Consider the following 15,189-nt stretch of genomic DNA (forward strand, 5'->3'; position numbering starts at 1 on the left):
TGAATTAATTAAATAAACAAATAAAATAAATAGTATTATAATGATTAAAAAAATTATTGGAATAAAGAATATATATATATATATATATATATATATGTGTGTGTGTGTGTGTGTGTGTGTGTGTGTGTGTCTGTGTTAAAAGCAATCTGGATGCTTTTGGATTGCAAAATCAAAAACCCTTATGGTCGTGAATCAAGCTCTCTCTCTCTCTCTCTCTCTCTCTCTCTCTCTCTCTCTCTCTCTCCTCAAACCCACTTCCTCTCTCTAGATTTTTTCTCTGTTTGTAAGGCAAATCAATGATCAACCACCACCATGAGATCTCAACTTTGATCCTTAGCAAGTTAATCGAAGGAGATTTTAGGTTTGGGCTTTCTATGCACCACTCAAAGGCTAAGGTAAATGGAATAAATTAAATCAAAAATTTTTATAAATTAACCGATTAAATTTTAATAGGCGATTACAAAAAATTGATATATATGTTTTCTGGGTATTTGGATATATAAAAATTGGATTTTGGATTATTATTATTATTATGAGTTAATTAAACTGGTGTTTGTGAGCCTAGGGATTTTATAATAATTGTTATTTCAAAAATTAATTGATTAAACTGAGAATTTGGATATCGAAATACTATATATGATTTTTATGTATTATTTAGGCATATGGAAACAATGATTTTTGGTTATTATATTATCGTTTAACGCTTAAATCATGTGACATGAGATTAATATTTTTTTTTAAATAAGTTGGTTGTAATTGTTGTGGTGCATTTAACTAATATGTTATGGTGTTGTGTTGTTATTTATGTAAATTATAATATAACGTTGGCAGGATTTGAGGAGGTCGTTATATTACCATTTATATAGATGGGATAAGGCGTTGACAGGCATGAGGAGGTCGTTTTACTATTTTACTATGAATAGGGCTATGTGTGTTGTGACTGTGGAAGTGTGTGAAGTAATAACGTGGGGGGAACAATGGGGACAGATGCCCTGAGAACCATGGGTTGTGAAGTAAATGTGCATTTTCAATTATGGGTGTGAGTGCACGAATGTGGATTGAATGTTTGGTAAATGTGGATGTGTTGTGGTGTATGTGTATGCACATTCTGTGGTATGATTGATGTTGAATGTGTACGAGTATAGTTACAAGTGTCCTTACTGTTACTATTACTTAATAAATGAGTCTATTTTTTATACATTAAAACTCATGTTGCCACACACTAATAATAATTTATTTCATCCTTACTGAAAAGTGTCTCACCCGAATATACAATTCATTTTTCAGGACCTTCGTGTGATCGAGCTTAGTGGGCTCAGGGCAGAGTTGGTTAGCGTAGTGTAGTGTGAGTGTTTGTAAGAACTTTTAAGTCTTTAAGTTTATTTTGTTTTAAAATTCTGGTAATGTAATATAGACAGATGGAAATTCCTTTTTGGTCGTGTAATGTAGTACTCTGGTACTATATTTGAGGATGTTTAATTATATTCCGTTACTTGGATGGTATTTATAGTATTAGAGATAGGTGAATGGAACACATAACACCCCGAACCCCACTTGGCGGGTTCGGGGCGCTACAAAAGTACTTTTTCTCCATTCATCTGGCATTTTCTAAGTTTTTACAGTTGTATTAAATAAATTAGTTAACCATATGATTCCGTTATCACCTAAGCATTTCCAAACTTCAATTGAGATGTTATCTGATCTCATAGCTTTCCCATTTTTTTTTTTTTATCTTTTTTAGTGCAAACTTAACTTCGTTAACTCTAATTTTGCGAATAAATCTCATATTTTTAGTTTTTTCCTCATTTAACAATTTTAAGTTTAAACCTTCTATTTGGTTTTCATTAAACAACTTACTAAACTAACTTCGCCATCTTTTTTTAATGTCTTCGTCCTTAACTAAGACAATAACATCCTCACTTTTTATACATTTTACATTTTCTAAGTCCTTACTCTCTCTTTCTCTAGTTTTAACAAGTTTAAATATATCTATTTCCCCTTTTTTTTTGTACCTAATCTATCATACAAACTATTAAATGATCTATATTTAGCTTCACTAACGGTCTTTTTTGTATCTTTTCTTGCCTTCTTATATTTTTCAAAATTATTTCTGTTTCTACATTTTTGCTACATTTTATACCATTTTTTTTTTTTTTTGGTCTTTATAATTTTTTGTACATCTTTATCCCACCACCAACTCTCTTTGCTATTCGAAAATCTTCCCCTTAATTCACCTAAAATCTCTTTTGCTATCTTTTTAATAGAGCTAGCTAATTTATTCCAAAGAGTATTTGTATCTATCTCATCTTCCATGGTCCAATCCCCATCTTTGATCATTTTATCTTTAAATTTTATTATATTTTCTCCTTTTAGGTTCCACCATCGAGTTCTCTTACACTGATTTATTTTATCATTTTTCTTCCATTGTTTAATACATATATCTAACACTAAGACTCAATGTTGTGTGGTTAGACTTTCACTTGGAATAACTTTACAATCCTTGCATGATAAACGATCAACTCTCCTCGTTAGAAAAAAATCTATTTGACTTCTATTTTGTCCACTTTTAAAGGTCATTAAGCATTCTTCTCTCTTCTTAAAGCAAGTATTCACTATACTAAAATCATATGACATAGCAAAGTCTAAGATCCTCTCCCCATATTCATTTTTGTCTCCATATCCATATCCTCTATGTATCCTATCATAATTTTTATTATCTCTTCCAACGTGTCCATTTAGATCTCCTCCTATAAATATTTTCTCAATCCCCAATATGCCTTGTATAAGACTATCCATATCTTCCCAAAATTGTCTCTTAAGATTTTTTGCTAAGCCGACTTGAGGAGCATAGGCACTAATGACATTTATCATCTCTTGTCCTAATACCATCTTGATTTTTATAGTTTTATCCCCTACTCTAGTTACATCCACAATGCTATCTTTTAGGTTTTTGTCTATAATAATGCCTACTTCATTCTTATATTTTTCTTTTTTAGTGTACCAAAATTTAAATCCTGATTTATCAATTTCTCTTGCTTTCTCCCTCACCCACTTAGTTTCTTAAAGGCAAATTATATTAATTCTTCTTCTAATCATTGTATCCACAATTTCCATGTTTTTTTTCCCGTAATTGTCCCTATATTCCAAGTTGCTAATTTAATCCTAGTTTCTTGAACTAACGTCTTCACCTGCCCACGTCCAGAATGATGCAAGAACCCTCACATATTTGACACCGTACCCGGGCGCCGACATGGCGCATCACTTCAAGGCGACGACCTAGCCCACCCTCGCCCACTTTTCGCTACACCCGAGTGGTTCAAGTGTAACGCATTGCTCATAAGAGATGCCCCAACAAATATTTGGTAAGGATTCATATCATAGTACTCTTTCAAATTTTACGCTGGTTGTCAGCTACCTAACGAAACCCTCTTCCTTTACCCGAGTTTAGGACCGACTATGTGAGAAAAAATTTGGACATTAAGTGCATCACAGGGGGAGTTTTTCCTTATAAACAAGTATAAGATATATATATATATATATATATATATATATATATATATATATTTATGTAATGGTGCATTTATTTGACACAAAATAATGTTGATTCACATGCATATGCATTTGAAAATATTTGTAGAAATCGTTACATATGCTTTCGAAATTGCTAGAGAGATATTGATCTAAAAAATAACCAAAAAAAAAAAAAAACATTAATAGGAAATAGAAAATTTTGCAAAAACTTTTATTAGATGACAAAATCATTAAACACACATTTGGTATACAAAAATAGAAAATTGAGAGTGGAGTTGAATTTCTCACTTGATTTCGTCATAGTACCTATACAAATTTTTATTGCATCCATTTCCTATTAAATTCCATTCCATAAACTAGACATGTTGTAAGTTCAATTTTTGGTGAGGAATGAGTATTTCTCAAAACATGCAACTCAAATCCTCCTCTCCTGCAAGCCCTTCCCTCCACTTCTTCTTCCTCCATGAACACTCAACCTCCTCTCCTATACCGGCAAATTCCCTTTACAGTCTATCCTCCTTATAAAACATAAAAATAACTCAATCTATTAATATTTCAAATAAAAGTGAGTGAAAGATAAAATCAAAACATTTGTCAATAATAGGTGCACATAATGAAAAACTTTTAAGCTTTTTTAATTGTTTCATTTGACTAATAAGTTAAATGTAATCTTTAGAATTTTAAATATTCTTACATCTCCATTTTTTAGCAAATTGTCACACGGCTCCTTCAGAAAAATCCTTTTCTAAGCTCACATTAACATTTCATTATTACATTTTGTATGTCTTTATTTTTTGTTCATTATCCAATTCAATTTTTGTCTTTTATTGTAATAAATATTTACATATTCCTCCACTCTCCATTTTATATCATTTTATTCTTCATTCATTTTAATCATTAGTTTGTATTTAGTTTATTATTTCTCATTCTATGTCATTTTTTTTTTATTATTTCTATATTTTTTAAAAAAAAATATAAACAAACATTAACCTTTTAACTATTGCAATCCAACCAAACTTACCATCTTAATCATTAGTTTGTATAAAGTTAACATTTCATATAAATTTTCATTATTATAATATATATGAAAGACGAATCATTTTCTATAAAATTATTTATAGAAATATTGTTTATAGATATAAATTTATTTTCATCATTTTAGTGGATCAAAATATTAATATAATATTTTATAGTTGATGAATTTAAAATTATAAAATTAAAATTCATTATCGTAAACATTTCTTAGCAGTCTATTTTCTTTACAATCACTAAAGCTTGGACCCACCAAAGATGCAAAACAAATCATCTAGACTTGGTTGGACTTCAAAAGCAGATAATTTGTGTATTAGCTAGGATCCAGACAAGTACTCACTTTGCAAGCCTTCTCTTTTGTACTTCTAAATTCACCTTAGGGTGATTATCTTTGTAGCTCTAGAGTTCATGATATACTTGTCTCTAAGGAGCACCTCAATTAAGGCTTAAACTTTTACAGTAAAGATATTATATTTAAATCTCAAGTCAAATAGGCTTCCATTTGACCCAAAAAACAAGTTTTGACATTTATTGCTGACTTGTTATCTCCAACTAAATGATAAGAACTTTCCCTTATAATTTCATTATTTTTTGGATTATGCACCAGATTTCCACGTGTCCATTTTACGGTCCACGTGACTAATCCCGCGCCCCTTAAAGCCGACCTCACAACTCCAAAGGGAGGTAAATTTCAAAAATCCAGAATCGGAAACGAACCCAGAAGGGTTTGAACACCTGACCTCATACGCTCCTGCAGCCCACACTATCACATGAACCACACCTGCGGGTTTACAATTTCATTATTGATCTAATGAAAGTTTGGCTATTACAAGCAGTTCAAAAAACCAAGCATCTTGGCCCTATCCAACTACAAACAATGGTTTTAGAAAAGTGTATATGTTGGTGGATTGGTAGTCTTCATAACATGAATATATGGGTCGATTACAAGTTTGATGTTCAACACACCCAATCCAATCCAACCTACACTTAAGTGACAAAATTGCAAAAATAAAATAAAATACATAGAAATACTACAACTTAGCATCAGCCTGTGCCTTTAGAAAGATTTTGACTATATAAAGAATAGGGAAAATCGCATAACACCCCTTCCCCTGTAACTTACTCCAAAATAACAAGTCATCACTAAAAAATAACTGTATTTCACCCAAGTTCTGCCAATGCCACCACAACTAATCTCCCTAATAATGCAAAATAAGCAGCCCTAGAAGGATTAGCCCATGTGACCATCATATTGTCTCAACATGGTATTACAAAATAGAAATGAGCTAATACCATTTATAAACCACACGTGATCAGCATTCAAAAAGACCTTAAGAAAGGATACAATGAGACACCAGGCGAGGACCGCACTTGCAATGTGCATGGCATAAAGAGTCTCAGTAAAAACCAAATTCATTTTTATGAAACACTGCTCTTCGAAAGTTTAGAATCCAGACCTTGAATTTGAATAAGTAAATTTGAACTAAATATAACATAAAATTGTAGTTTTATTTAAATTCACAAGCTAAGTTTGGAATCCAGACCTTGAATTTGAATACGTAAATTTGAAAAAAAGATAATATAAAATTATAGTTTTATTCAAATTCACAAAAACAATTAGAATTCAAACCATAATCTGTGCTCCAAAACATAACATTAGGGATCTTTCCAACAAAATGCAGTTTCTGCTGAATCCCATTACACCAGCCAAAACTATGCTTCAGGTGGGGTGGGATGGGATGGGGAAAAGGTTGATACATTTGTCTATCACAAATCACAATGCATAAACACACTTGATTAAGGTAGGCAAGGTGAAGCAAACATCCTAGAACTGGTTCACTGCAAATGTTGGATCCATTCGGAGCATCTATATAATAAATGTTTAATTTTTAATTAATCAGCGTAATCACAGTTACAATTTCTTTTCCTCTTTTGATTTCTCCGAATAACAATTGTAGCATCAAACAGTTGTATAGTAAGAAGCAGAGGGAAAATCATTTCTTACGAGTGAGGTCCCCTGTCAGATTATGAGGCAAGAGTTCTGGTTATTCAACATACCTCAAAAGGTAAATCATCTGGTGTGCCAAATCAGATCCTGATTACTGTTCCAGAATCATCAGCATACAATTCCATCTGGCTGGCTTCACTTCAGCCCACATATGGAAAGGGATGTGTACAGCATACAGAACCAAAGAAATGGGGAATGCCTAGCTTCTTATCATAACATCCGAGTGGAAGCAATAACACATTGTGGTTTGGGGTAGGGCGGAATTACTACCCCAGCTGTATAGCTCAACCCTAGTAAGCATATCATGAGCTCCAAAAACAGAAGCATCTTGATCTTGAAAGCAGAAATCTTACAGTATATCCATTTTTATTAAAGCTCAGTTGCAGCAGATTCCACCCAAGTCTGCAAACTGAAAATTAAGGAAAGTGACACAATCAACCAATTAAAATCCAAGATTGGAGCATGGAATTGCAAAGAATACAACATAAACACAGAGAAGTAAATGCAAAAAATCAGGAAAAGATTAAAAATATGGACATTAAGTAATATACTGATGCCCATATCTCATTATGCAAAGCAGTTCAGTAAACAAATGAATTGCTATTTGTAAGACAGAATTTCCTACTTTGCAAATGATAAATGAAAGAAATCAACTCTATTCATAATCCAAAATATAATAATGTCTTCCTGATGAAAGGCAAAGCACTCTACTAGTGCACATTCACAAATAACGTGAATATCTTCAACAATTACTTACAGTTTCATGCAGACCTCGAAGGAAGCAGTTGACTCACAAAATGAATGTGCGTTAACAAAAGTAACCTGAAAGGTAAAGAACATAACTTATCCACACAAAATAAAAATTCAAACTATAACAATATGTGACGGCAAATATGTGAAATGGTAAATAATAGGTGATTTACAAAACTACCTCTTCATAACCCACTAAGTTATAACTGCTGCTCCCATAAAAGATAACCAAAAAGTACTTCACCGACTTTTGACGTTAACAAATATTCACCCACACTAACCCCTGGGGTGTGCAAAGAAGCCAATACCTACTAAGTAGGAGACGGCCTCCTTTAACTAGTCAAATTAGTAAAACAAAGATGATCATCACAGTGAAGATAAGTTAGTAGAAAATACCAATCATTAAGCTGCGCACATACTCCAATGGCCTTATTTATAGCCAATTTCTAGCATCAAATGGCGATAACTACGGCCACGAAAAATTCGCTGCCACCAATATCGGAGAGAACTCCAGAAACTCATTTGCAACCTCTCCTGAACAAGCCTGCAACTCAACATCCAAAGTATTAGCACAACATTCCCATGCTCATTTCAGGTATGTTCACAAAATTACTTACCATCTCACAAGGCACCTTTGAATACCCCGTGATATGGGGCGAATAAAGGATGGATCCCGTTGAGCATAGAGCAGACCGACCTAGGATGGATTACCAAAAAGGAGCACATGTTAAAGTAAGCCTCATAGTTTCTTTAGGAAAAACTTAGCAAAAAATGAATCGTTCAGGAAAAAAGATTAAATTTGTCTATATTGAGATTTAGCCTGTGTTTGAGAGCTTGCAATTTGGACCTTAGATTTGGATTTATGTGGATTTGGACAAAACACAGTACAAAATTGTACTGAGTTCTGTTTGAATCCACGCTATAATCCAAATCCAAGACTCAAGAGGGGTGCTTCCATGCACAACCTTATTGTTTTCCATTTTGAGAAAACAAACTGGTATGATTTAGACAGAAAATTCAAAAGATTCAATCAAATTTGAAACAATAAGAAATAACTCTGAAACTATTGTCTAAAAAGACAAATACCTCTACCAATGCAACAGCTGAAGGATCATCCAGGATCTCAAGGCTGCAGTCAGCTAGATAATTAAACTGCACCAAACAAGTACAACAAAAATTCGCAGATTACACCCATGATGCAAACACAATGAGGAATGGTAGTAGGCATAGTACAGCCATTAGAATATGAGCTAACGCACCCTCCAAAAATATGATAATCGTACCTACGCCTTAATGATATTGAAGTTGTTGACACCCACTCTTATCAAACATGAAAATATGTATATGAATTTTCTGATGAAAAGATTTTGATAGAACAAATGAGAGGAAGATTAAGGTTCCAACCCAAAAGATGGACATTTTAAAATTACAATGATAAGATTATTAATTGCATCTAACTATTTCTGTGAACAGAAGAATATAGCCAACCATGTGGGAGACAATCAGCATTAGAATCAAAATCATACATGCACAAATCAATTACAATTCAAAAAAATACAAACAAAACAAAGAATTATTATTATTATTATTATTATCTGGAAGGATTACCCCAAATTCTGCATTCACCAAGGACTGAACAAAATCCATTAGTTGAAGCTTAGCCCACTCTAAGCACAAGGTAGGATCGTCATTGTGTGGTGGATGCCTCCAAGGAGAACCAAAACATAATCTATCTTTTGAAATCCTTCCATTTTGTGCATCAACAGCAAATTTATTTAGGGCTATTAATGCTTTGTTCATGGCAGGATTCACCACCGTAACCTGAAATGAAATAATTCTAACTTCAGAAATAAATACGATGCTATGCACAGTAGTTACAAAATAAAATTAATTCAAAAAATTTAAATTTTGGACATATAATAATGTCATAACTGTTTTAAAAATTAACAGAAATTCAAATTTAACATAAATAATATATCATACAGCTTATAAAAATATCTCATCATAGTTATTCAAAACATAAAGGAACCGACGTAAATACCACAAATTACAGCACTGCACCTAAGCCTTGGAATTAAAGCCGACAATGCAGACAAACCAACCCCCCACACCCCCATACACACAGAAAAATAAATGCATTCATCATAGATAATAGTTAAACAGTTTTAGTTCTTAATGTTAAATGCATAGAATTGGACTTGGTAATGCACAAGACAAACATCTATTATCTAGAGGATCTTAGGATAGACAAAATAATCAACACCAAACCCTGCTGGCGTGCACCTGGGTGGGTTTAAGTTTAAGCACAAAGCCATCCAACGTAACAATAAACATGGCAATTTATACACAGTCAAAAAATGAAAAATGAAAATCAGCACAGGATCAATTACCTTAATGAGAAATATGCTACTCTGTGGTATACAACAGTCAATGATGTGTCATCTAAACTATCATGGAAGAAACAAGCACCACCTAAATTATTACCACAGGTGCAACCTGCATTAGCAGTTGGCACAAATCAATAAACAAATGACACAACTCTGGTGGCCCAACACTACCCGTAGGTAAGTTTGGTTCAATTCCAGAGACACCATTTCAATTCTGGGATTATAAAATTAGAAGCTAGGTCCATTCAATTTTAGGTTGATACCTCAAGTAAACTTAGCCCAAGAAAACGAAGCTTGCTGTCAACTCATGCGAAACTTACAGCCACATCTCTTATGACCATGAATTTCTGTAGAGATGAATGAATTCCAAAAAAGAAAAGGTGAAAAAAAAAATTACAACAAAAAATTGTATTTTGAAAAACAAGAGCAAGGATAAAGTTTTGGAAAAAAAAAAAAGTTGTTGCATTAATGAAAAATAGAGGTGGATGCAAATAAAAGAAAATTATTTAAGATTGTAGAGGCATTTACAATGGAAATGAATAAATGCATCAGTACACAGCAGTGATTTCCCTAAAGCTTAAAAGTTCAACAGAATGACAAAACGGAATTTGGATTGAAACATGAAACATTGAGAAAATATGTACTATAATAATTTAACTTAAAAAAAATGGCCTTTAATATAGCAAAATGGTGAAAAAGTGCACATGTAGATGATTGCAACTAGTTGACATCAAGACTTAGTTAAATTCAAACTAGTATTAAGTTATTAAAATTAACAAAAATCTTTGTATATTACATATCAATTTAACACATTATTAGTGCAAAATTTTGGATAGTTGCAAATTATATTCAAATAAAAGCCACTAACTACTTGGCGCTGAAGCCTCCAGGCCTAAAAGGTGATCAAGAATCCACCAGACCTAATCCCACTATTGACTATAGCGTAATCGGTTTGTTTATGCAGGCAACATGTGCAAGAAGCCAACCCAGAGACTTAATGAATGGCTTCAAGTATAAAACCAGGCAATGAGAATAGCAATACTTTGTTATGCATAGTTAGCACTAACATTTCCAACAGGTAAATTTCAAAAACTTTGATCAACTAATCTGATGAAAAATTATAATGGTCATCAATGAGCCAAACTTTATTCATAATATATTCCTTGTTTTCCTTTTTCTTTCTTTTCTCTCTTCTTTTAAAGGCATCTAGATCTATCTTACAACTGAAAAATCTTTACTAGTGATTATTTGCACCCAAAAAAAAGATTTATTCACTCAGCAATAGAAGGTTGTGTCAAATCGATCAAGCCAATGTGTTCAAAATTTCCTTGAATAAGAGAATTTTTGTGAAAATAATAAAATATAGAATAAACAAGTAAATGAAACAAATCCATGAACAAGAATTAAACGCTTGCATTACATAAACTGATCTAAAAACAACAATGTTCCACATCACACAATTGTCTTCAGAAGTTTGAGAAAGTACAAGAATCTTTTTTTCAGTCAAAAAAGAAATATATTGTGAAAGAGAATGGAGAAGGTTACAATCTAGTAGAGGACAAGAGATCCTCATAGAAAGGGGTGGGGGGAAAAATGCAAAGGAGAATTAAAATAAAACTAAAATAAAATTTTAAAAAGAACAAAATTAAATAACTAATCACCCTAATTAAGACACCCCCCTCTTTAAGCCTTTCCTTTCATAATTGAAAGAGCTCTGTAATCTAGCTAATTCTCGGAAGCTTCTATTCGCATTTCTTCTAACTCTTCCAATTGAACTTCCATCTAGGATCAACCATCCACAATCCATACCATCCAAAAGATTTTGGGCAGCAATATCTTGTTCATTAATCTTCTCCAGCAAAGCAGGTAATATCTCGTCCCTACACTGATTATTCATGGCCAAGATCCCCTCCTCAAATGTAGATACATCCTCCAAATTTTCAAGGAGGCATACAAGAAATATCCCTGGTGCATCAGAAAAGTCGGACGCATTATCCAATTTTTTGTGAAACTCAACCAACACACCACTACCACATGCAAAATCACTATCAAACTCACTATCCTTTTCCTTCTGAAAATGATTTCCTCCTTTATCTACACCAAATTTAGTGCAACTTTGAGATTCCTCAACATAAAAATTCCTAGCATCAAGTTTTAAAAATTTGCCTCTGCATGTTTGAATTCATACAATAGTTAACAAGCAAAATTTTCTTACCTTTCTCCTTCCTTGCAGAAGGACACTCATACACCTTTCGATCACCACCTTCCTGCATCTATTTCCATCCTGTAATTTCCCAGAAATATCTCTCTTGATGCAAATCATTGCAAAGACTTTCCTCATTTTTACCTAGTGTTAAAAAAGGTTTTCCTGAGGCACACCTCCGTGCCTTATTAGGCAAAAGCACCCTAAGGCATATTTTAAAATGAGAAACTCCCCAAATGAATAAGCCTTTTAAAGCTAGGTGTACGCCTCAGCCAAAGACTAATGCCTTTCATGCTTCAGAGTATAAGGCGTACGATTTTTAGTCCCACCATCAACCACATGAATGTTTCAGTATAGTGTATAGGCATGTGGCTGGATGTGTTTAGACTTCAGATTTTTTTTTCCCTAAACTATTTTATATTTTTTAAATTTGAACAGAAAAATTTATAATTTATTTTAGTAAATTTCATATTAGTTTGGTATGTACAATTTACCTTGCTAGGGTGTTGTTTAGGAAAAGTCAGAATTAGTGTGTTAGCTCAAGAAATATTTTTATGGTCTAAACCAGTCTCCTAGAGACCCAGAGCATGAATTGAATGATCAGTGTTATAGTACTTGAGCTTGGTCTTCAAAGGTGTATTCTTCTCATTGTGCATGTGGATGATACTGTGATTATGTGAAATGATGATCAACCTGAAGCATTTTCAAACTAAATTTCAAACCAAAGAATTGAGGTTGCTGAAATACTTCTTGAATATAGAAGTATCCAGATCTTGTGTAAGGCCCGTTTTGTTACGATGGAAGTATTTCTAGACCTTTTAGATGAGATTGGGCTATTGGGATCCAAACATGTTGATACATTTGATCCTAACAACATATTAGTGTCAAATGTAAGTGATTTGTTGGCTAATATTGGAAAAATTTGGAAATTTGTTGCAAAGTTAAGCTATCTCAAAGTCATTCGACCAGATATATCTTTTGAAACAAGGCCAACCAATCGATGGATAATGCAGCAGGATGCACATCGTATTGGCCAATGGGTGTCTTTGTCTCTCACGCAACGATTCTCTCATCCTCACTCGAGATAGAACATGGCTGTGTAAAGAGCAGTTATTAAGGTGCTTGGCGCATATCGAAGGTAAATCCTTCAATATGAGTTTGGAGGAGGGCAGACCCCTTTTTTGTGCGTGTTCAAGAGCATCTCTCAAAATCAGTCGGTTAAACTCTCAAAGGAGGTAGCTTTTTGGGTTGCTAATGGCTTATGTGCCTTCATTTGGTTGGATAGGGGATCCAAAAATGCTTATATGCAAGTCGTCTATGTTGGTTGGCAATTAGTTGGAAGAGGGTGGGGAAGTTTTTGGGGCAAGGGGCTGAGGGAGAAAGGGAAGAACTTTTTGGATTTTATTCCTGGAGATGTAAAAGGTAATGGATGAAGAATATTTGCAGATGAGTTATGTGAGTTCGAGAAGGAGTTAAGTCACTTTTCAAATCCCAAATCATGGAGTAAGGTGGTGTTGGAAGGTAAATCAGGTGAAGGTTATGTAGGTTGTTTGAAATTAGATGATTTATGTTTCCAGTGTGGGGGGGGTATGCAATTGAAGGATTCCAAAGTGACAGGTCCATTTCCCTAGCCAAAATTTACAAAAAAAATTGAGAAGGGAGACAGAAGCAATCAGGTAATTGTTAACCAAGTCAAAGGCCTCTCCAATTATACAAGAAAGATTTAGAGTGGATAAACATCCAGTGTTATCAAGAAGATTTTAGCTTGGGAAGAGAATGATGATATTTATATAAGTGTTGGATTGGTTGTAGATTTTGGTTTTGCAGAAGGGTCAGAGGCTGGTATATCCAAGAGGAATGGAAAAAGAGAAGTTGGTTTGGGTACAAAATATGATACTTAAGGTTTTAAATCTACAAAACCTAAGGGCTCAAAAGTTTAAGCTCGCCAGAAGGCTGCTCTTATGGATGCAGAAATGAGGAAAGTATATGATGTGAAAAGAGGGTAGTCCGGTGAGATAAAATCAAAGATTCTAAGAGGAGATTCTGCAGGCGATTTGAGTATTATGGAAGATGCACTGGCTAAGATGAAGTATATAGGGAGTAATGGAACTAGCAAAGAAAATGAGGTGAAGAAATGGGGAGATTTTTCAGATAATGACAGTGATGACATTAGTGAGTTTGATTGTGATGGGGGTTTGTTGTTGGATGAGATTCAGGAACTACCTGGTTATGTTTGTGAATCCTTTGGTGTTCTTGGGGGCCTTTCATATCTTCATCCAGCACTGCTGAAAGGATTGGAGGGAGTTTCAATTATTGATAATAAGGGGTTGGTGAACAAAATGCAATGTAATGATGGTATTTTACCTAGACCAAAGGTGGTGCTTTCTAGGAAGGATTTAGAGGCCCAAGAGATCTTGGATAAATTAGATTTGAAAATGAGTGATGCTGGAGGAATGGAAGTGCATTTTTTTTTATTGGGGGTAAATTTAAAGCAAAGAAGGGTCACAAGGGAGCTAGCAAATCCGAAGTGCTCGATGAGTTACAATGGGAACAGTTTGTGTTGCAACGTCCCGGAGAAGATTCTAGAATAGGAAAGAATAATAATATTAACGGTTCAATGGAGTCGCCACTAACCTATTATTTTTCTAGGTGCGATTAGCTCACCTAATTACTACTTGTTGATTGGTCTCTAGACTAATTTTAAGGCCAAGGAATTAGCAGTCTCAGTCTACATTTATCAGGGTTAGGATCGGGAGTTCAGTTATGCAAGAGAAAGGTACTAAAACCCCTTACACACTCATTCTACAAATGGTACCTAATTAATAATGAACTATCCCTAAATTGAATCTAATGATCTTTAATTAACTCCTTAAAAAAATAATTAAATATAAAAATTAAAAAAAATGAAAAATAAGGTGTGATTTAGGAATGTCTAATAAGACTTCCAATGGAGGGGATCCTCCTCAAAACTAATATAGGTGAGATCTAAATACCTCTTTACCCTTTGTTTAATCATTAGGACACACATACATAAATAGAATATATACAGATAATAATCAAACAAATTCATCAAATTTGAGCAAAAAGAGTCTTTAAACATTCTAGATTTTCCAAAATTTATAAAGAACTTTATGAAAATTTTCCAACATTTTTCTGCAATTCTCTAGGACTTTTAAAGACTTTTTCTCCATTTTATTTGTTTTTGGTATCTTGATCTTTCCATTTTTTTATCTAAGTCAAAATAATTCAAATAATTTTATTTATTTATTCTGATTTTT

At 33.4% G+C, this 15,189-nt stretch overlaps 1 protein-coding gene across 5 annotated transcripts in view; it reads right to left on the reverse strand.

Moving 5' to 3' along the window:
* Window positions 1-6,435: 6,435 nt before the first annotated feature.
* Window positions 6,436-15,189, reverse strand: part of LOC131149231 (uncharacterized) — a 34,813-nt gene continuing 26,059 nt past the window's right edge. Inside the window, exons 9-15 of one of the 5 annotated variants that reach the window (XM_058099494.1) lie at window positions 8,930-9,142; window positions 8,408-8,473; window positions 7,939-8,018; window positions 7,718-7,865; window positions 7,503-7,604; window positions 7,329-7,393; window positions 6,436-6,980 (exon numbers count right to left, since the gene is read on the reverse strand). In XM_058099494.1, coding sequence (XP_057955477.1) covers window positions 7,751-7,865; window positions 7,939-8,018; window positions 8,408-8,473; window positions 8,930-9,142 — 474 coding nt within the window. In that variant the 3' untranslated portion in view covers window positions 6,436-6,980; window positions 7,329-7,393; window positions 7,503-7,604; window positions 7,718-7,750. Of the gene's footprint in view, window positions 6,981-7,328; window positions 7,394-7,502; window positions 7,658-7,717; window positions 7,866-7,938; window positions 8,019-8,407; window positions 8,474-8,929; window positions 9,143-15,189 lie in introns of all 5 variants that reach the window. The other 4 variants (XM_058099493.1, XM_058099496.1, XM_058099495.1 and 1 more) reach the window with 4 other exon arrangements.

Source organism: Malania oleifera, chromosome 2 (genome assembly GCF_029873635.1).
Source record: "Malania oleifera isolate guangnan ecotype guangnan chromosome 2, ASM2987363v1, whole genome shotgun sequence".
In the NCBI taxonomy this organism is placed as follows: domain Eukaryota; kingdom Viridiplantae; phylum Streptophyta; class Magnoliopsida; order Santalales; family Ximeniaceae; genus Malania; species Malania oleifera.